The sequence below is a fragment of the Cyclopterus lumpus genome, chromosome 5 (genome assembly GCF_009769545.1).
Source record: "Cyclopterus lumpus isolate fCycLum1 chromosome 5, fCycLum1.pri, whole genome shotgun sequence".
Lineage (NCBI taxonomy): Eukaryota > Metazoa > Chordata > Actinopteri > Perciformes > Cyclopteridae > Cyclopterus > Cyclopterus lumpus.
Genome location: NC_046970.1, coordinates 14,259,926 through 14,283,921, shown reverse-complemented (window position 1 = coordinate 14,283,921; position 23,996 = coordinate 14,259,926). Strand labels below are relative to the sequence as shown.

Sequence of the window (23,996 nt, the reverse complement as noted above, 5' to 3'; positions counted from 1 at the left end):
AATTTAATGCTGCATTGCTGCAGTGTATGTTCCAAAGGTTTCAATCTAGTTGCACACACCTGGCTGGTTTTGCTTGTATAGTGGGTGAACATAGTAACGTGAGGAGCGTGGACATCCATGCAGACCTGTTCAATCATTCATCCTGCAGAGGGGCTGCAGGGTTGCAGGTGAGATTTCACACTCTGGCGTCTGTCAGAAAGATCGACCGACGCCTTTACAAAAAAGGAACTCTGAATAATAATCCTGCAGTCATGTGAAGAAATGTGATGTTGAATGTCCCGCATAATGCTTCTTGCTACAACTACAACATTAAGAGGACATTTGTTTTCGCTGGTATCTGAGGCCTAAATTAGACGTCAAACATCAGGAGGCCAGTGTATTACTGATCCAACTGGCTGTTCTCTCCTGGCAGAGGAGAGTGAATACAGATCAGAGGGCTCACTCTGCTCAGGGAGATCCGTCGGTCAACAAGCCAAATAAGGGTGAAAAGCCAGCAGCACCGAATGTTCCGAGAAGAAAGTAAGTCTGAGCAGCAGGTGCAATAAAATGCGACTCCCTGGGTCTCAACATTTCAAACTATTCGTGTAACTTCTGTGACTGCAGTTCTGTGTGATGGATACAATGCATTTACCTTACAGGAATATAACAAATAATTCAGTCTTTGTTGACATATCTTTGTAGTTTATGAAATAGAGAAAAGAAACAATAATATACAAGATATAATACAGCAAATAACATACAATAAGTCCTTATACAGGATTGCATATATTAAAATACAAGTGTTTGACCTAAATACAGTAGTACAATGAACATACTAATAATATAACTGTTCCGACTTAACACTAAACAAGTAGATTATTCATTCTCAAACTATGACAGTCTTTGGTGATAAGTACCTTTCAGAGGAAAATGGAAATATGTACATGCCTACAGTAGCAGTGTTCCCCTTTTGAGAGACATAAGTCAATGAAGTTCCTCACAATGTAGCTACATTATAATATTATTAGACCCCGCTGCTATGAAGGTTTTCAGTGACAAATATAATTAAGGTGTTGATTCACCTAAATTGTCTTGAAAAAGCACCATGAGAAGTGACAGGATGAGAGTAACTGTTCCTTCAAAATATAAGTACATTTACAGTACATTGCTACATCATCTGGGATTGCTGTGTTTTGTTATTATTCTATTAGCATGAATAATTATGATTGTATTGTATTAGCAGTGCTACTTTAAACTGTGTGACAATAATTCAGAGCCCGAGTGGCTTTAAGTTGGTGAAAACATCATCTGTACAGAGCTCCTTTTATTTCTTGTTTTATATGGTCTAGTTATGATGTGAGCGTCCAAAAACAACAACTTGAAGGTATTTCAGCAATGTAACTGAAAGAAGACGTGTTTGAAAACCGCTACCTTTCATTTACAGTATATCTGCGTCAGGAGGCATGCTGGCTGCACTTCTAGCTGCTATTTCTGACTGTGTTTATGAGACTGGTGGCCGGCTGGCTGGCATTTGCTGATTTGTTGAGGGTTGGGCACTAAAGCGTTCAGTAGATGGTACTCGCTCTCAGTTGTTTCCCCTGGGTGATGCTTCCCGGCTGCTATTAACTGTCCAGTGTGACAGGATGTACATGTATGTTAGCAGTCTGAAAGTAGGGTTATTTGTGTTTAGAACTGACATTAAAGCATTTTGAACATGATTAAGCGTTTCTTACTGACAGTGGACAGCTTTCAACTGTGAATATCTGCAGACCCCACAAGTCTAATTAATTGTTAATAAGATCTCTTTAAAAATGGCTTGAATGCAAATTCGGCCAAAAATGGTTAGAATAAGCAGACATGTTGCAAAAAGGAAACCCAAATCTTTGTGTACTATCTGGAACTCTTCCATACTAAATGTTCTTTGGTCCATATTGTTTGCAGTGTACCCTGGAAAGGACCATGCAACTAGATTACGGGGTACATGTGTCTGTTAATAGGGAATTTTTGTTATGAGGATTTTTCTTGTTATGGAGAAACAATTAAAATTTAATTTATTAGAAACTAGTACTTAGAAATTAATATTAGAAACTTTACTTGAAGTGAATTCAAGTAAAAGTAAACGATGTATCACAAAATCCTGGGTTAATGATTCTGAATCTAAAATGACTTAAAATAGACTTAAAAAAAGCACCTCAGTTAATGCAAACACACATATTATTAATTGAATCACACTCAAATCAGAAATAATATTGATAGATACAATTGCATAAGAGTATTCCTTACAGTATCATCTCCCGTAAAGTCAGACACAACGAAACAGGAATGTAAAACACAGCATACAGTTTAAACATCTTGCAGTGCTAATTAGGTGAGCTTTGCAAGCTCTGCATAAAAATAGCTTCTCTTTCAAGCAGCAATTTTTGTCCAACATCTTCAAAACTTTCAATCTTTGTAGTGTTATGATCCCAAGTGCATAAAGAAGCTGGATAACTTTAAGTAGTAGCAAGCTGTTTTCAGTCTGTTTGTGTTTGTTTTCTCTGAGTAATTAGTGAGGATTTGTATATTTCTTATTTCTAATAAGATATATATATTTCTAACACATTTTAAACTGTTAAATTCCTACGCGAAGAGCAATTTCTTGCAGGGCCAGCCAATGGTTTGCCGTAAAAGTGACACTATTGCAAATATTAAGAGCATTAGTTGTATTTTTTGAATGACAATTTAGGTTCAGCAATAAAACAAACAATTGCAATTATGTGCAACAACTGAGATAACAATCAAAAATATTTCAGGTCACAAATGATTTTAACCACATTTCTCTGCATTATTATTTTGTGGCGTTTCTAAATTGCTCTTTTATCAAGACATTGCTCTGACAGTTTGTTTATTATCAACAATACATGCCATCAGCTGTGAATGACAACTAAAGCTTTAACTTGTGAATCTTGCACACATTTAAAGCATAGATTTCTGTGTAGCAGCCACATGGGTCGAAACATCACTGTCTTACCCTCCGGCGATGCCTCTGACTTTTACACCACCATGGGGGTATCGGAGCACACAGAGCTGACAGACTCCGCGTCAGACCTCCTTCTCTCCCTGGTGTCCCTCTGCCACTCCTCCTCTTCCTCGCCTATTGGGTTCAACCTCCCATTCTGCTCCAGCTGGTCCTTGGGCTGCAGAAAGGCGCCGTGTTTGTTGGCGAAGCCTCCGCCTACCACTCTGTCTTGCCCCTTCTCCACATGTGCGTGAGAGATGCTAACAGTTGAAGAGTGGAGGCTGTCTCTGGGGTCGCTTTTCTCAAGACCCTGACCTGGACAACAAGCGTAGCGGCAGGGTGTGAGATAGAGGTAGATGAGAACCATAACTAAACTGACCAGACATCCTATGAGGGTGGTGTAGGCTGTTTTTAGGTTCTCCAGCCCCCCAATCTCAGTGGAATTAAACACCATTACAGTTACATAAACTGTCTCATTGAAGGATTCACTGGTGGCATAGCAGGTGTACACCCCAGAGTCCTCTGCTTTCAGAGGCCCAATCTGGAGACTGCCATCATCAGGACGCATCACAGCAGTCTTACATGCTGGAGACACTGGGGTGTTTCCAGGTAGCACCCAGCTCTTCATCATGTTCCTCTCCCTGGTGTCACAGTCCAGGACTAGGGACTGCTCCAAGTAAGCTATTTTGTCCATACTGATGACCTCAGTGCAGTTCAAATACACCTTGTTCAGATCCATTATGGCAATTTTCTCTTTCTGCTGACCGGGTAACAGACAAGTGTGGCTTCCCCTGAAGTCTGTGGCAGAGCTGAGCTCCTTGAGGTACCAGCGTGCTACCACTTTATGCAACTCGCAGCTGCAGGGCAGAGGGTTGTTATGAAAGTACAGGCCATTCTTGATCCAGGCGGGCAGAGCCATAAGTTCATTGAGGGACAGGGCTTTGATTCGATTAGAGGACACATCCAGCAGTCTAAGAGTTTCCAGGCGGCTCCGCTCCTTCACCAGCTCCAAGGGGAAGCGTGAGATCTGGTTGTGGCTCAGGTAGAGCTTCTGCAGGCTGAGGAGACCAGAGAAGGCAGTGCGATCTATCTGAGAGATGCGGTTGCTGTAAAGCAGCAACACCTCCAGGTGCTCAAGAGGCTCAAAAATGTACTCGTCCAGCTGGCGGATTCCATTAGAAGAAAGGTCCAGGTATTGAAGCTTTTTCACATTCACAAAGGCCTCAGAGGAGAGGAAGGTGAGGCCATTGTGGCTGAGAAGCAGGCTGTGTAGTCTGTCGAGTGTGACAGGGGTCCACTCAGCACGTAGCTTGGTGATGGTGTTGAAGCTGAGGTCCAGAACAGCTGTATATTGTGGAAGAGTGATGGGAACGTTGGTTAGATTTATCTTGGAACAGCTGACAATGTTGCTGGCACACACACAAGTCTTGTGACAGTCCAGAGGGCTTCCTATCGACTGGGTACTGACTCTTACTGTTGGCAACAACAAAGCCAGAGGTAGAACTGCGATAAAGCTCCTTCCTCTGAACGCCGCTTCAGTCGCACCATGGGAAATCCAAAGTGACTCCCCCATTGTGTCAAGGTTATATAGACTACAGCAGTCTGGATGTCTTCTAGTCTTCAGGGGAGATTGGTCGAGCTGCATGGATAATGTGATCAATAAATCAGCACTGAGGGGTCTAAATGACAGATATTTAGTATTTTTGTTAATGCTCACAACATCTCATGCTCTAATGCACCCAGGGGTGCATTTCAGAAGCTCTTAACTAGACACCTGCTTTGAATGTTATAAGCGGATTGAATGGGCAATATAAACAGTTGTTAGCTACAGAGTTATGGGTAAAAAGGAGCCTGTTACACGTATTATGGTTGATCACCAATACAAATACAAAAAGATGCTGCCAATCTCTAGAAATTGTAGTAATTATGACAGGAGTGATGGATGGGTCAAACAAATGGGAGATGGAAGCTCAAACACAGAACCTTGATGCAGAAGACTGCTGTTCGTGTCCTGTGCATTGATGTATAAAGAGAGCTGCATACAGCATTGGAGGTGGGGCCCCGTTCATTTCAATGAAAGTCGCTCAGTGGTGTATTAAGCCAAAACAATTACACTTATTAAATTAATTGAATCTTCTGCATCCATGAATCAGATGTCTCGTCCACGATGTAAGTCCATGGGAAAATTTGATGGACCTAGAAGTTATAATTCCATGCTTTGGCCACTGTTAAATTGGACTTTAAACCCTGCAGCTCATATTGGGGAACTTGCAAAAACTCTAGTAAGTCTAATTATAGAAAATCATAACCACTCAAGGTCAATGCAAACCTCACCAATCTCGCAAGAGTTTTGCAAATCGAGGGCTACCATCTAGACAGGAGCCTGGCTGGGGGCTTGGTACTGTGTGAAACCAAAAGAGGATGTTGATTTATTTTGATTTATACGTAAGTTAAATAAATCATAAATAAGCATACACATTTTTTTCAAAACACCAATCTTTACCTAAAAACCTAACCAAGTAGTTTTGTTGTCGAAACCTGTATTTGTTCTTGTTGTAATTCACAACATTAAGTTTCACTTTCACAACGTGCTCGGGCCAATTTGGCCCGGATGAAGCATTTAGATAACGCCCATTCAATTGGCTGACAATGATATGGGTGCACCAGATGGTCAAAAGGTTAATGAAGATGTACGGGCAGCAAACTATGTCGTCATAACACAATTGATGAATTAGCGAAATGAATCTCAGCATCATATAAAATACAATAGATATCCTGAAAGATTATTAACAGGCTGCAGTTTGTTTGATCTGCCTCCTCCGACCATCATCACATCTCCTTATTATGTCAGAGGCATTTGCCCCAGCAGGCTAAGGTGTCCCGCCCGCTAGTTACTTTACCTTTTCTTGGTTTCTAAAGATCCGAAGAGAAAAGAGGGTCTGGTCTTGGAGGCGATCAGCTACAGGACAGTCGCATCCTCTTCATCACGGCAGCAGCGATCTCCAGAACGCTCAGAATGACCGGGGGAAAGCCGGTCTGCGGTCCGCACTGATGAGGAAATGCAACCATCTGATAGTTGATCTGAGGGGCGCAAACAGCAGAGCAGGGGGTGTGTCCCTCTCCCTCTCAACATGTATAAGTGCTAGACTATATTAGGCTACACTTCATCCTCAGATGATCAAGTGCTCTGTTATTAGGCTGATAGCCATACCAGCAACATCTAATGTCTGAAATCTGTATTTAAAATCTGTATTAATCAGTTGAATGATGATTTCCATGCCGTGTGGTAAACATGAGCTCCAGATCGTTGCACGCTGGTTTTTCCTGTTGTCATTTCTTTCCCCAGGGCTATATTTCCCATTATCATGATGCGTCTTTTTTAAGAGCCAGGGGAGACCTCGGGGATGATGTAATTTATCCTTTCTTTTGATGAGGTCCTTCCCTCTGGTTCATCACTCTGGTGAAGGACAGGGCAAATGTGTGAACTGCAGCTGTCTTTAACACAGGATGTGAGGTGCATGCAGCAGTGTGTGAGGGATCAATATCAGTATGTTGTGAAAACGAGCTTTTAATACAGTCACTTCATTACATCAGTACGATTTATACATGAGGCCCCAGCATGTGCCGTTCATTTGAGTTATTTATATAATTCATACTCTTTCCACCTTGAGTTGACCAGCCTGTCTTTGTTGGAGTTCAGCTCTTTTTATATTCCTCCTCCCACTTTCTGTGCAATGTGAGTTTTCTATCTCATAATACCTGGCCCCAGGTTTGTAATGTGATCATGCGATTGTACACACATGTTTTAGGAAAATGCTACATATTATCACAAAACCAAAACAATTAAGTTGTTTTTGGCCACTGCTGGCACAATAGATGGTTTTGAACACACCATCTTCATATCATCGTTGTTTAAGTTGATGTGGTGAACTTACCAGCTGTTACTAAGCAACTTTATCGTTAATTTGGAGTTGAGTTTCTATTCACTCTCTTCAAGCTCTGGTTTTGGTCTCCACCTCCTGAGTGACTATGTTCACCATCTGGTGACTAACTGTGTCTGTTTGGTGCTGGTCAGGTAGCGGACATGGGTTTTTAGGTCTTTTTTACTCGTTCATTATTATTCACACCAGCTGCCCTGGGATAGTTGAACGTTTATACATAGTCACAGTGTCATAGTCATAGTGCACATTTACGGCAACTGGATACACGTATTGTATTGATGAGTTAACTTGCATGCAGTAAGGACGACTCAAATACACACACACAAAACACATCACAGTCAGTTTGATTCATGTTGAGGGTTACATCTGATATTAGGCAGACTAGAAGACAGGAAAACCTGCATGCAGGACACAATATAACAAATTATAGGCTATAAAAGGCTATAAAGTGCCACTGTGCTGAAAACCACAAGCAGAATACCAGAACACACATGCTGATGATTGGAGTCTAAAGCTGAAGGTGAAAAGGGCAACGATGCAGAAGTCAACATGACAGATGACCACTCAGCTCATGTACATTAAAATATCTTGTTATCAATCTTCCGAGCACAAGGTCACTTCACAGAGACACCCTCACATAAAAAGTAATGTGAGGATTAAATGGTCCACAGATCTGGTTGCTATGGCTGCCAATGGTAGGCGGGGATGGTGAAGAAAGCAAACATATAGAGCACCATGTGCAGTATGAAATTATTGTAATGGGTGAAGAGAGTGAACACAGAAGGAATCATACAACGTCAGCTCGTAGCAAAAGTTCGACGTGCAGCACTTGACATTGACCTGCAAATCTTTGATTAAAAGGGTTGAACTGTGACACGATTTCAATTGTGCATCGAGTCACACTGTGGGTACCCACTAACAGGACAACATTGCATTGTCCAGATAGTTTTACATTCAGACTTTAATTAATCTAGTCCACATCCTGTCAAAAGAAATAAACATAAGGTCAAAATACTATATAATAATACAACCTACCTTTGCTATAAACAATCTTCAGAATTGGCTGAAAGGTTCTACTCAAAGCTGCTCATGTCAATTTGAAAAGAAAAAAAAGGAAATTAAATCATACAATTTGTACACTAGGGCTGCACGGTGGTGTAGTGGCTAGCACTGTCGCCTCGGGTTCAATTCCCGGTCGGAGCGGTCCTTCTGTGTGGAGTTTGCATGTTCTCCCCGTGGCAGCGTGGGTTCTCTCCGGGCTCTCCGGCTTCCTCCCACAGTCCAAAGACATGCTGCAGGTTAATTGATCTCTAAATTGCCCATAGGTGTGAATGTGAGAGTGAATGGTTGTATGTCCCTACATGTGCCCTCGATGGACTGGCGGCCTGTCCAGGGTGTCCCCTGCCTTCGCCCTATGTCAGCTGGGATAGGCTCCAGCGCCCCCGCGACCCTAATGAGGATAAGCGGTATTGAAAATGGATGGATGGATGGATGGAATTTGTACACTATGTTTTATAGTTTTTTTAAAAACATTTAAATGCCATCATGGCCTTGTAGTAATAACAGGAATGATTGCTTCCCTGTTAAATTAACCAGATTGCTCAAAGTCAAAGATACTTTGTATTCTAAGGATTCAAATAGAGTCCACAAAATGTATGTCACCTCTGGTGAATGTTAAATTTAGCCTGTCCTTCCTTCTGATACATCCTTTATATTTTACAATGCATAATAATAAGATCCAATGCTTTCAGGGATGTGATGAATGCATCAAAACTTGGATAATGATACAAGCTTGATCAAATGTTTGCACAAATAAACTCTTACAAATGACATGTCCTTCTGGAGAATGATGTGTAAGGATCAGCTCATGGAGTACTGTACACACAGGCCCGTAGAGATCACCCCCGCAGCCCCCGCACTGCGGGGGGGCCTCGCAGTGACAGGGGGCCTCGCATGGCAATTTTTTTTTTTAATCCAACACTAGCCAGCGCACTCGACCGTATTGCGGCTAAGTGTCGGCTGACTCGGCTGTGTTCCGGCTCGATGCGGCCAAATGTGAGCCACCTTTGGCACATTTCACTGTTGCCATGTCTGGCCCAGGTGTAGCTGTTACGGACATGGGCAGATTCTGTCTGAGACATGGCAACCGGTTTATCGGCTGCCGAATCTGGGCCGAATAATGTAATAAATAAATAATATTACATTACGTAATAACATTAAGATATCCCTCAAAGTTGTCTCTCTCATATAAAGCTACACAATAAAAAAAGTATTTTAAACTGGCTTTATAAGTTTTAAATAATAGTTGTAAAGGCAATCGTAACAGGCAACCACTAGGGTCTCCTGCTACGCGGACTGGTGTTATTGTTGGGCCGCGGTGTATTCTGGGAGAACTACGAGGAAATTTCTCTTGAGGAAAAATGAAACGCACATTTAAAAGTGGTGCCCAAAAGCGGCATTCAAAACAGAACATTTCTGAATTAAATGCCAAACTTCCCAAAATTACAAGTCTTTTTCGACCAGCTGGTGAAGGATGCACTCATCTGCCAGAAGAGACAGGTATTGTACTGTTTGCTATAGCTAACATTACCACGTAGCTAACGTTATACATTGACAGCTGTACTGCTCTGTCTATGTGTTGTGCTTGAAAATACATTAACCTTATTAAACCTATGCTCTCACTATACCCCCTGCACCCATTATCGGACACGTTTCCTTAATTATCTCCACAACCACATCGTTGTTTAACTTCATTTCACGTTGTACAACACTGCAACCCTTTTGAGAAGACAACGGCTCTGTACAAAATAATAAAAGTAACCGTTAAGTAAGAAAGGTCATTTTCCAAGCTAAAACTGATCAAAACATATCTCAGAAGCTCCATGTCACAAGAGAGGCTGTCAGGTCTGGCCGTCCTTAGCATAGAGAATAAACGTGCGCGCAGTTTAGATGTAAAGAGCATGGTTGAAGACTTTGCACACAGATTTGCTAAAAGACGCGCACATGTGTATTCAAATGCAAACCTGTAGAAAGTAGCCTACCGGTGTATCGACTATATGTAGGCATATTTGTTATGTTGTTGTAACATATGTTCTGTTTGAGCTGTTTTATAGGCCCTAGCATATGTTTTGTTTCTGTTGGAATACATTTGTTCTCTGTTTGAGCTGTTTTTTTCTGATTGAATAAATTTCCCTCAAAAGAAAAGCTTGGGTCCTGTTTGTTTATCTTTGGATAATGACCGCCGGACAATACATTATCGCTTACATATGGGGGGGAGGGGGGGGCCCTCTCAAGGTTATTCTGCAGGGGGGCCTCATGTGTTTCCGTTACGGCACTGTGTACACACAATGAATATTATGTGATTATCATCATTAAAGGTGCATACGGAAGATTGGGAGCATTTCTATTTCCTCTCAACGGTAATCAACATGGCGACGCCATAGCTAATGGTGCTAATAGTGGTAAAGAAGAAAACTACAGTAAACTTGCTGACCGAGCTAAGGGCGACTGTGGGTCAGTGGTTACCATGCCCGTCTTTCAATCAGGGGGTTTGCGGTTCAATCCCCGCCCTAGTCAATGTGTCCTTGAGCAAGACACTTAACCCTGCATTGTTCCCTGTAGCTGTGTCTACAGTGTATGAATGCAACATGATTGTAAGTCGCTTTGGATAAAAGCGTCAGCTAAATGACATGTAATGTAATGTAATGTAATGTGTTTACCTAAGGGGGAACCGGAGGATTGGTGCTACTCTTCAACTCTGTCAATCGGGGCTGCGTTATCATCTATAAATGCTTTATGAGAGCAGTTCAGAGCTAACTAGTGGGGGCACTCTCACATGCACTCATATGGCCTAAAAGTGCGCATGGCCGGCCTTGCTGGTTAACAGAGCAAGGACAAGCTCTCATAACAAACATACGGTGGGAGAATGACTTCTCTGCTCAAGTAAATATAGTCAGTAGTTGTTTGCTGCTATACTCATGCTCTGAATGTCGTATATATATTACTTCATCTTTTTGTCAGATGACTGTCAGGATCCATGCTTACATCCTTTACTAAAGTAGTTTGCATTACTTTGAGGACTTAGGGGAGAATTTATAAGAGATGTAGAGGACATCTTTTTTTTATCCTAAATACTGCTGCATTGTGTGAGTCATTATATGCAATACCCTTCATTCAGGGCCAGAATGCAACTGCTGCTGAGCATTATGGAAAAGATTGTATCCACCACACAATTTATTTTTAGAGTGTTTTTAGTTTACGACTAAAGAGAATTGCCTGAACCCACAAAAAAGCATTGAGCCTATAATGACTTATTTGAAAACGTGAAAATAATCAAATATAAAGATACATGGCTTTCACTAGACTACAAAAACATATACCAAGATTACTTGAGGTTGAGCGAGATATGGAGCTGTGTCGCTGAGACCAAGCTGTGCAGGCACAATGCATCTACAATCTCCACTGTATAATAATGCGACATTGGTCTCAATAGCAGTAATTACCCATCATTACCACGGAAATACACACACACACACACACACACACACACACACACACACACACACACACATGAAAACAGGCACATTATTCCACTTCTGCAGCTGCTATGATGCAGGGAATGTGGCCTTGTGGATTTGTTCTGAAGTTAAAATGTGCAAGTATGATGTACTCATGCTCAAATACCAGCAAATCTTTAAATCCCACGATTATATTTACCAGTACAATCATTGTCTGTGCAGTCAAAACCTGATCCTCTGTGCCATAGACCTCCATTGTTGTCCAAAAACTATTAAACACATTGTTGCACTGGCTAAAATGTTCCTTTAATATGATGAAAAATGGGCACTGTAGTTTATTGCAGCATGCTCACAATCTTACCAACTATGTATTAATCCGCTGTTGAAAATAGTCCCCAACAAACACCCTATTTACACCAGCCTGAGTAACAGTTTCAAACAACTATAGTCCAAAGCTGTTTTAGAAAATAACTGCACATTCATTTATAAATATACTAACATAGTGCGTTTTAAGGATTTTCCTCTTGGAGCTAATGGGCTTGATGCTGACAGCCACATACAGTTTGGAGAAGTTTGGAAGTCCTGAGAGATTTATTAATGCGCCTGTTGGTTTCGGTTGGTTTTCTGGGATTTGTTGACAATAAAAAAACATTGAGCATATCCCCACCTTTATCTTATCCATCTATCTTTATGAAGACAATCTTCACAAAGGACATAACTCATACATCCTTTTCTTAAACAAAATTACAATTATTAATTATACTGTTAGGCTCTCTCTGATGGATGTCGTATTTCTATCTTCATTATCTTCATTATTGTCTCTCGGCAATTGTGGTTTTCGGTTCTGGAACGAGTTATGCAAAAACAGGATGTTCTTAAGGCTGATTCAATCTGATGATCTTTGGCTCAGGAAGTATCAGGTAGCGGGGTTGATTTCGGCAGAGGCCTGGTGGATGGGCGTTCCTCACTCTCGAGATTTATAGTTTTCTCTTGTGAATTATAAATGAGGAAAGCTCTGGGGCAGTGGCAGCATGTTGTGGCAATATTCAATCCAGCCCACGACGCTCCATCAGCAAAATGAGAACAACGTCTTTCCTCAAGATGAGCTGCTTGTTGCTCACAGCTGGAATAATAATTGATATAATAATTTTGTAAGAACTGATCCTGGTTATGTTACATTGTCAGGGTGATGAGCTGAAATACTATATTTTGTTCATGATATGAACTGATGTGCCATGATGCTTTCATATGTGTCATATATAATGCATGTTTGTAAATAAAATATATATAATCGTTTTACATAATACATGTATAATTATTGAGGTTAGGGATCAACAAAACATGTTCTTATTTACTTTACTGTTGAATTGCAGGCAGGAAGGACAAAGGTGTACAATCTCAGGCTTGCTCAAAGTCCTTTTAATATAATATAGATGAGACTAATTCTGAGTGACTGCAGAATAACATGGCAATAAATTAAAAACTATAAAACGCATGAGTGCATGTTATATGAAAAACACATTATGGCGTTTGTGTTTAATTAAAAAGATAAAGGTCAAACTTTTTCTTGTTCCTTGACTTTGAAGCGTAGATTTATATTTACTTTTACACTGAATTGAAACAACAACGATATTACAGCTTGCAAATCATCGATATTTTTGTAGTATGGTTTTAGTTGCCTGCACGGTGGTGTAGTGGCTAGCACTGTCGCCTCACAGCAAGAGGGCCGCGGGTTCAATTCCCGGTCGGAGCGGTCCTTCTGTGTGGAGTTTGCATGTTCTCCCCGTGGCAGCGTGGGTTCTCTCCGGGCTCTCCGGCTTCCTCCCACAGTCCAAAGACATGCTGCAGGTTAATTGATCTTTAAATTGCCCATAGGTGTGAATGTGAGAGTGAATGGTTGTATGTCCCTACATGTGCCCTCGATGGACTGGCGGCTGTCCAGGGTGTCCCTTGCCTTCGCCCTATGTCAGCTGGGATAGGCTCCAGCGCCCCCGCAACCCTAATGAAGATAAGCGGTATTGAAAATGGATGGATGGATGGATGGATGGATGGTTTTAGTTGCATATTTTGTCTTTTTTTTACGCTGCTTTTCCTCAGTGTAGGATCCATAGTGATCTATGACAGTAATGTGTTGGATGTACCACACACTGAAATTCATTCAAAGGCACAGAGAGAATAGATGAAAAAATTAATGAAGCCCTCGGTGAGAAAGCAAGAACAGTTACATAGCTTCTTTGTATAATAGAAGAACAATTAGGTTCAGTATAATCTCGCACACACAAAACATGATTGTACAGCAAGATACAATAGACATAGAAAATGTGTCCAATGCACCAAAACCCCACAATAAAATCCTAGTTTTATAGTTGTAAAAAGTGAATATGATCTTTTAATGTTTGGTAGGTAACTCCATGTGATGTTCATGTATTATTGTGATGTGCCAATACTACCTGTTTAATTACAAGAATGTACACGGTAACTAAGGTGTGCAGGAGAATTTGTCTTATTACAACTGTGTATCACATTTGTGTTCAGGTACATGCATGTTCAATTGAGCTTTTTGATGTGGATAAGTGCATGAGGCTATTTATAATAATGCATTACCAAAACAGGTGCTAGAGCTATTACTGTAATCTCAGTTACAGTGGGGGAAGCAACATAATGGATACACTGCCACCATCTGGCATAGCAGACATGTTCAGGGGCCTGATCAAGAGGCGCCTTGCTGAGTTATATGGATAACTTTACCAAAAAAATAACACCATTTTAAACATGTTATCCAGACAACTGAGTATATCTGCTTCTTGGAACAGACCTCATGCCAGCAATGATTGACAGACTAAAAGAAGAATGTCTGATTAGTTTAATGTCTAATTTATTTAAGAACAACTAATATTTTAGTTGAGCAATTTTTCTTCCTCCACAAATTTTATTTGTCTCATTGAAGGCGCCCTCATTTTGAAAATGTTATGAAGCAGAGAGACACCAGTATAGAGTATCAGATCATAAACTCTGACTGAAAGAACTTGCACATTGTCAATTACTTGGACTCACTTCATTTATGATGAAGGTATTTTGTAAATTCAGTACTTCACATAATGTTTTTATTGTGTCACAAGGAGTTTAGTTTCTTTGTTGATTTATCAGATCATCATCGTTGCTATTCAGTGTCTTATTGACGCTTTTATCCAAACCGACTTACAATCATACACTGTAGACACAGCTACAGGGAGCAATTAAGTGTCTTGCTCAAGGACACATCACACTAGGGCGGGGATTGAACTGCCAACCCCCGGATTGAAAGACGGACCTGCTAACCACTGACCCTGTTGCCTGTCTGTGGACACACTGGCATTTGAACTCTTGATCCCTGTGAGCAAATACCTGAATTCATCCGGTTATCTCCTCATCTGTATGCATTTGGGTTGAATTCCTGTTTTCCTGTGACAAATGGACTGAATTGCAGTTGTCGCTGTCAAACTTTCTGAACTCCAAGTGCTCCTTCAAAAAGAGACTTTTGGATCGATAGAGAGGAAACCAAATCATCATCATCATCATTCCAAAAACAATACATTTATGTCATTGATGAGAAGCAAACATTTGCATCACAGCCGGTATCTGCCTGAAAATAATTCAATGCATACTGATTTCAGAGGAAAAACCTTACTGCAGCACAGTGATTCAGAAAAAAACAGCAACATTATGAATGACTCATGAACATCATGTATAATTTCCAATGTACAATACATAAAGCTCCAGACTGGTGAATGTTAACTGACGGCATAACTAGCAGCACTTTTAGTCGAATAATCGATTAGTTGACATAAAACTAATCGGCAACAATGTTTTATAATAGATTGATGGTTAAAAGCTATGGTGTAAAATGAAAGCATAAAAGGCATAACATGACATTTGTCACTATTTTCTGACCTTCTATAGATCAAATAATCAATTAATATAGAAAAATAATCTACAGATTAATCGTGAATGATACTAATTGTTAGTTAGCATCCCTTTAAACAAAAGAATAACCCCAAAAGATAGGATTCTGCCTCAGATAAAACACAGTGAATGTCTCCCTTCCACCCAAAGTACCTTTCATCACTTCACCCTTTATCTCCAGTAACATCACTCCAACAAGTTTACATGAAATCTGAAAATATGATGTGCCAGATGCTTGTTAGTCTGGTATTTTAGAGATTTGTTAAGATTCTGTCCTTTAATCATGTCAGAGCTTGACTGATCCACCTCTCTGTGCTATTGCTTTGATGTTGTTAAACACAGAGCTGCTTAATGTTCCCGCATGACTCGGTACACCTGTGCTAAATGTGTATTTGAATTGGAGTTGATTGTTTGTGTAGGTTGCGGTAATTATGTTTTCGTAAATGTAATGGCCTTATATTATTTCTGAGTGCGGCTGATATTTGTGCGTCTATATCTATGGGTAGTTATTATTGGCAGTAGGAGCTCTCTGGGGTTAGTGCAGCGTCCTTTGCTATTTCTGAGTGCGAATGCAGAGTCTATTTTCAAGGTTGCCATGGAAACCATTGTATTTGTGGCGGCAGCGATTGGTGCTGCCAGCCGAGCAAGACTCTGCTATTTTTGTCATGAATCAAAACCGCATACACACGCACGCACGCACGCACGCACGCACGCACGCACGCACACACACACACACGCACACACACGCACACACAGGTGTGCATGCCTGAATCCAGATAAAAACAGACAGACCCACTCACACAATGCGCAAAACCACACCACACTTGTTTTGTTGTTTTTGCCATATACTGTTTAAGAGGCGTTATGTGTTACACAAGCGTGTTTCCCATCTCCCCTCAGCGTTGCCAGACATCTTGATTCATCTTCACCATGACAACAGTAGTAATCACTGTCCATTAAATTTCTCCACCCAACTGCATTGTGTTTTCTTATGTTCTGCTGTCCAGGTGTGTTGGAAGTATTGACAGGAAGAGACCGATGACATTGTTAGCTTGTAATCAGTTAGGTTTAAAAGATCATAGGCTAATATAGGCTGACGTGAAATTCAAAATAGAGGAATCTGATGACAAGAAATGATGATGGTCGTCTCCTACTGTGATGTATCAGATCTTTAAGAGTAAAGGATATTTGGATTCTAAGATTGTGGACAAAAATGCCATCTTACAGACTGAAATAAAGTTAACATGTTATTTTCATTGATTATATTCTTGATTCATCAATCAATTAGTCAGTAATAGTGACAAAATGACTCTCTTTTGCTTTTTGTCCAACTAACCATCCAAAATGCAAAGACATTAACTTTGTAAGACAAAGAAAAGCAGAACATCCTCTTATTTGAGGAGCTTGGAGCATTTTTGATGATGCCAAAAATCTCTTAAATAAATATTTGACAAGTAATTTTTGGCCAATAGAAGCATCAACAAATTATTGCAGCTCCAGTATGCAGTGTGATACATGAAGTAGTAAAATAAAATAAAGCTTTAATACCACTAAGCTCGCAATACAAATAACAAGTACCTTCCACTATAGTTAACCTGTAACTTCATCTATGAAGTTCACTGATTTGTGGGCTGAAAGCACCAACATGTTTCATATTAGTACCACAGTGATTTAACCAGTGGCATTATTAAAATGAAGCTATTAGTGAACTACCGGTACATTAAACAATCAGTTTCAATGGTGTAAGGAGTACAAGACGTGATGCTATATGCAAATGTTATGTGTGTTATCAATAACTTTATAAATGCAAACGAAAAACACCTAGGATTACGCAGCTTCATGGTTGCTCCTTCAGAAGAGTAGCTTCACCCATAATAGCCCATATTTCATTGTCCTCCACTGACAGAGCAATGAGATGGACTGTATATGAAAAAGATCTCCGTGGCAACAAGAGCCCAGTTTGAGAAGCTGGGATTGTGGAGGCCGAGGCCTGGTCCAATCAATGCCTCACTGTGTCAGTAAATCTTGTACTGGAGGGCACTTAAATCCATGAAATTACAACCCAAATCATTACTGGGAGAGGAACAAGAAATAAGGGATTAGATAAGAGGGTGAGTTGTCATGAATTGTGCATATTCCTATCTTTTTGTAAAGAGGTCATCTGTTAAGCGTTAAAGCATCCCTCAAGAATATGATCCACTAAAACTAAATGCTCATGTCTATGCTAGTAGTCCTATAGGTTGTCATGATATTACACACCAGAAAATAATGCCTTGGGTGAATAAAAAATGGAGAGACAACTTTTCCATTCTTCAGCGGCCAAGGTTTACAGCCCTGTAAACTCTCATCAGCATGCTAACCTGCTAATGTTAACTAGCCTATTTGGATAACAATCACTGTATGCTGTATGATGATGGGGAGATTTAGTTTTGTAACATGTATAGGTCTACAGTTTGCATGGTACAATTCTAAGTGTAGATGGGTTTAGCATGTTAGTATGTTAAAGTGATAGTACAGACCTAAATCTAAAGCAGGCCAGAATGTGGTCTTTGTTTTGAAAGGTGTCCTGTCATAAAATGTAGAGATGTTGACCTGGTGATGGAATTGAGGGATACTTATAGATTATAATACTATTTAAGAATAATATGATAATATATATGATAATATTGGACCTATGTTTTCATAGAGGTCATTAGGCGCTCACCAAACTCAAGACAATCCAGTAAATGTTGAGATAAAATAACACATATCTTCATATTACAGTAGTTTTTTTTAATTGTTTCATCACTCGCACCACCCTGATAAAAAAATCTTACACTATTAATAACTACAGCGACAACATAACATTTCCCCTCCATCATAGTCAGTTCCTAATTTCTGAAGGTACATTTTAGGAAAAAGGGAGGACACTAGGACCCTGTGGAGACGGCAGCTCTGGTCCTGTTTCTCTCTGCCTCCTGCTCCATCTCTGCAGTCACTGTGTGAGTGGAGGGGGAAAGCAGAGTGTGAGCTGGTTTCTCTTTGCAAGCATTTACATCAGCATCGTTTCAGAAAAGCCTCTGCTGCCACAGCTCAAGTCATCCAGGAAGGAGGATGCACAGCGGAGATCAAGGGATGGGAAGACAAACAGGCTTGTTTTGTGGGAAGTTCCTCAATAGCATTCACAAAGTGCAATGAATGATGTCCACTGGGTACCTCAGCAGTGGGAGCTACACCAGGTTTCTATCCTCAGAGACCAAAAGCAGCAGACAGCTTGCATCGGGAAATACTCTGATTCAGGTACATGATGCTCTCTCTGTTTCTTCCCCTCACGCTCCCTGATTCTCATCACATTTTCTTGCTTGCTCTCACCATCTTCTTCTAATCTGCTGATTACATACTGCACAGAGAACTCTAATTCAATGGTGATGTGATATATAGAATGTGGAGCTTTAACAGTGGGTGTAATGCATTAATGATTAATATATAAATGAGTAGGCGGTAAGTCATGACTAACCCTCAGGAGGGTTAGACTGAATTGGGAGTACCCCTATGTGTGATTTAGAGATGTTGCTCACTGAAGGCAATCATTCATAGGTGAGGAGGAAGGTTAGAGCTCAATTTTAAGCCTCAATCACTGCGAACAGGAGGGGCAGAACATCCTGGGCTTTTGTTACATCTGTACTGAGAGCATTTATAGCTGTAAGCAACTGGATTTCCTTGATACTTATAGCGACAGCCACCCATGTCTGTTTGTTGTCTGTAATAGCTAGGTATAGCTAATATGCAGGCAGCCTCTGTAGCCTGTGAATACCCTCAAGTTTTCCAATTGAAACACTACATTCACTCATCCAGGGCTTCTTTAGAGACAGACATACTATTGGAGTACACATGTTGTGTTTTGTTTTGCCATACACAATTTGTTTACACCCTGGGTATATACATTCAACAAGAGCTGCTAACACAGCAGATGTCGATGTGATGGAAAAAGGGCTGTCACCTATTTGTTGATAGGATTGTATTTGGGGAATTAGTATGCATTTGTGCATTGACAGGATGTGTGCTTGAAAAGCGCTAATCACAGTTTCTCAGCTAAGGAGCAGACTGGATATATCTTTATTTATTTAGTATAGAGAAGGTAGTTCAAAGTTTAAGTTATTTATTTTCTAGCGGATCAGTATATGATCATGCATGTTTGATTTGGGCATCATCATGATTTGATTGCAGATTTATTAACTATAATCTGTTCAAGTAGCTCAACTCTTTTGCATTCTGATTTATGATTGTTAAAATAATTCCACTTGCTCTATTAATCTTAATTGTAGCTGGGCAAAAGTAATACTCAGCATGAGCAACTGATTGGAAGGATTAGTTCATATAACCCTTAAGAGCAAATAAGGAGAATACACATGCAAACTCAGATAAACACACAATTTATTTCAATCTGTCCTTCTTGTTTTTAGGGTGGGTTGTGACTGCAGACATGAAGACTTTCTAAATGGACAGGAATCATAAAATCTGAACTTCCTGCAGCATCATCCTCCGGACTAAAAGGCAGCTTTTGACCTAATTTTCTAGCCGCTGTTTTCTGGCCGTACTTCCTGGCTTTGAAGGATGGGTGATGGGCCTGTGACTGCTCCTGCCTGCCTGCTTCATCCCACCCTTCAATGGAGCCGATGTGGAACTCCTCCCACCCACCTCCACAGCTCATCTCCAACATGTCTGCCTCCTTTCTGCCTGAGGGCTGGGCTCTGTCCCAGTCGCTAGCCCTGCTGGCCATGCTGCTCATGGATCTGCTGGCTGTGGTGGGTAATGTGGCTGTCATGGCGGTCATTGCAAAGGCCCCACAGCTCCACAAGTTTGCCTTTGTGTTCCACCTGTGCGTGGTGGACCTGCTGGCAGCCCTGGTGCTGATGCCCCTTGGCATGCTCTCAAGCCGAGCCTTCTTCGGGGAGGCCCTGTGCCGGAGCTACCTCTTTCTCAGTGTGTGCCTGGTTAGCGCTGCCATCCTCTCTATCTCCGTCATCAATGTTGAGCGTTATTACTACATCATACACCCGATGCGCTATGAAGTAAAAATGACTGTTGGCCTGGTAGCATCAGTGCTGGTGGGGATATGGGTCAATGCCCTGGCCATGTCTGCTCTGCCGCTGCTCGCTTGGTTCCTACAAGGTGGAAGAACTCCTCTTCTTGAGAGTAGTGGGGTTGGGGGAGGAGGAGGAGGAGGGGCAGTCCCATCTCCACCTGCTCAAGGTCACAGGCGCTGCTCACTACATTGGACAGGGGGAGGCTCAAACCGCTTGGCCTTCATGGCCCTGTTTACTTTAGTGTATTTCCTGTGTCCACTACTGGTCATTCTTGTTGTGTACTGCAATATGTTCAAAGTAGCTCGGGTAGCAGCCATGCACCACGGGCCTCTGCCTACCTGGATGGACACGCCTCGACGGCAGCGGTCAGAATCACTGAGCAGCCGATCCACGATGGTTACCAGCTCTGGGACAGGGACTGGGACAGGCAGAGCGACTCCGCAGCGTCCCTTTGGGGGAGGAAAGGCTGCAGCAGTGTTGGCAGCAGTAGGTGGACAATTCCTTTGTTGCTGGCTGCCCTACTTTACTTTCCACCTGTATTCAGCACTGTCTGCCAGCCCTCCAGCCACAATGGCGTCTCTGGAGGAGGTGGTCACCTGGATTGGTTACTTCTGCTTCACCTCCAATCCCTTCTTCTATGGCTGTCTCAACAGACAGATCCGGGAGGAGCTGGGCAAGCATCTGCCTTGTCTGTTTCGTCGAGCAGGATTTGAGATGGAGGACAGACTACCCAGTCGTGAAGGATCCATTGAGGAGAATTTCCTCCAGTTTCTTCAGGGCACCGGCTGCAACATGGATCCTCAAAACTCTCACAGCACCTCCAGCCCGAAAGGGGAGGCCTGCTGCCCAGTGGCACAGTCCCAACCACCCGAGCCAGCACAGTCCATACCGATAGATTTTCGTATCCCTGGGCAGATTGCAGAGGAGACTTCAGAGTTTATTGAGTCTGAGCAGGCAAAAAACCACCACATATATACAGAAAATTAAGTTTTTTAAATAAGATTAATTTGTATCACTTAGATATGAACTGTTTTAAGAGTTATTGCTGTGAGAACATGTTTCTCTATTTCTAGCTCAGTTAATTGAAACAACTTTACATTTTATTTTGAATCATTGCACTTTGCCTCATCAGTTTCATTCTTTAACAGTCACAATGATACAATTAAATGCAGTCGTTTGAGATGTGTTTGAAACTGTTGTTTGTGAACAGGGAAATTACTGCTAGATTAAAAAATGGCAACAATGGCCTTCCACACAACCACTCAGCTCTGTACAGTAAACAACTTTTATGACGACTATTGGTGTAACTAGTTAAAGCCTTTTTTTAAAGATAAAAATAACATTAATTATATCTTTGATTCTATGAAGGTAACCGAATTAACGCTTTAAGAAAATTCCTTTTTTATCAGAAAATTAGGGAACGATTCCTGAAATGAATTATATTATTGTGCAGTGAAATGAAGATGAAATGGTTCCACAAAACCAACTGATACTGTATTTGTAACTGCCAAATCATTTTTGAGTCTCCAGTAAGTTGATTTTTTTCTAATAAGTAATATTGAAGAAAACAGCAATAAAATACACACAAGTATGAGTATTTGAGGGATTAATTGAGGGAAAAGCACTTCTGTCACTTTTGATTGGTAGACGTGCTTTCTTTAGAGATAATGCCACTCTTAACCAATCTGATTATAATCAATTAGCAGACGTACATATTGTGGCCTAACTCATGGAATTGCTACCAGTTGTTTACAGGTAACCACTTTTTTGTGTTCTCCTTTCTTTGCTGCTTGTCCAAACAAATCTTTTTTTCTTTGATTTCCTAAAAAGTAGACCCAGTTTAGGATGCAGGTTGATTTGACTCATAAGGGTCACACAGCTTTCTGCCATGTGATGTATTTATCAGTGTATTTGGATACAGATCTTAAAGATCTGTATTCTCTTGATGCACTGCACTACGTTCAAATATTATTCTATTTCTTAAATTTGTTAAATGTGCCAAATTGTATGTTATATTTAGTAAAACTGTATAAGTTTGAGTTGTGTGTATCACTCAGCATGCTGTTTTTTTGAGTCTATGTATTTGTTATGAATTTCATTACAATGAGGCTGATGTATTTTGATAGGTATGCAACCCTATTCTTTTCTTTTTCTGTTTTGGAGATTTTTTATCCTGGAAGGAGAATACATTTAGATTTAGTTTGACTACTCTGCTCATCAGGGTTTTTACAGTACCTCACATGCAGGAAAAATAAATGTTATTTTATATTCCTGCACAGTTCCAAGTGAAGATTTTGATGATGAGATGAAGTTGTATTTTATAGCAAACTGTTAGAGATAAATACGAGAAACTATATGTGGACATCTTTGATTGAAATGACTTTCTTATGTAATATGGATACAGGGTTTTAAAGATATTTTTGGAGTGAAAATGCAATCCAAAATGTATAACTTATCGAGCTTAATATCCTCTTTTCATCACATCTAAATATCACAAACTGTGAATGATGTTGTACGTTTGTGTTAGGATTTTCACTCGTTCAAAGATTGTTTTTTTATGCTGTGATAAAAAATAAAAGAAGGACTTCCACTGTACACCAATGATATGAATGGGTTTTAGAAAAGTACACGGCTAAACCTTGAGTGAGAGATACTGTTGTAATAAAGAGTTTCTATGTTTGTAAAACATTTTCGATGCATTCTCATACTTTTACCAACATTATGGAGCTGCTCCTGTAACAAATACATTTATTCCACACATCCATTGCAAAGAGAGAGGTAGGAGGATACACTTCAAACACTTTGACCTTCAGGTAACATTTAACTTCAAAAGGCTAAAGCCAGTGATATGACCTTCATCAGAAAGTAAAGCTATAATTGTCGAAAGACAGATAGATGGATAGATAGATAGATAGATAGATAGATAGATAGATAGATATATAGGTGAATAGATGGGTAGATGGATAGATAGATAGACAGATTGATAGATAGATAGATAGATAGATAGATAGATAGATTGATTGATTTATTGATAGATTGATAGATTGATAGATTGATAGATTGATTGATTTCTGTTAGAAGATATTAGTGTGCGAAAGGCCTCACACCTCAGCGACGGACCTCAGTCAAACCGCCCCCAGCTTCGCCAGAATCTGCCATCCCCATGGCAATTATTACCTAGTGACATTTCTCAGTGCTGTAGTGGGCGGCAGGAGGAGCATGCACTATTGGGAATCCAACAAGACACCCTTATTTGAGACTTCTTAAAATACATTCTGTACATTAAACTGGAGCTGACTTTATTTGCTGTTGTTTTTCTTTCACAACTTCTGGCCTCTTCGAGTGATTTATTGTTACTTTTCAAAAGTAACAATAAATTGAATCTTGAGCTGCTAAATACATTTAAATTGGTACTGATATGATAAAGTATTGTCACCGACAGCAGCAGTTTACAAAACAAATGATCTAACCTCATAGTTAAACTAAAATATAAAACTAAAATATTGTTGAAAATGCACTTCTCTTGTACAAAAACTCAAATAAAGAACAGAAA

At 40.5% G+C, this 23,996-nt stretch overlaps 2 protein-coding genes across 2 annotated transcripts; one reads left to right on the top strand and one right to left on the bottom strand.

Annotated features, from left to right (window-relative positions):
• Window positions 1–3,011: 3,011 nt before the first annotated feature.
• Window positions 3,012–5,913, bottom strand: LOC117730826 (amphoterin-induced protein 1-like). Its single transcript, XM_034532820.1, has 2 exons — window positions 5,878–5,913; window positions 3,012–4,616 (listed from the first exon to the last, which is right to left on the bottom strand). The coding sequence occupies exon 2, from the start codon at window positions 4,548–4,550 to the stop codon at window positions 3,012–3,014; it is 1,539 nt and encodes a 512-aa protein (XP_034388711.1). The 5' UTR covers window positions 4,551–4,616; window positions 5,878–5,913.
• Window positions 5,914–19,954: 14,041 nt separating this feature from the next.
• LOC117730293 (G-protein coupled receptor 61-like) lies at window positions 19,955–21,430 on the top strand. The gene has a single exon (XM_034531868.1). The coding sequence runs from the start codon at window positions 20,024–20,026 to the stop codon at window positions 21,428–21,430; it is 1,407 nt and encodes a 468-aa protein (XP_034387759.1). The 5' UTR covers window positions 19,955–20,023.
• Window positions 21,431–23,996: the final 2,566 nt, after the last annotated feature.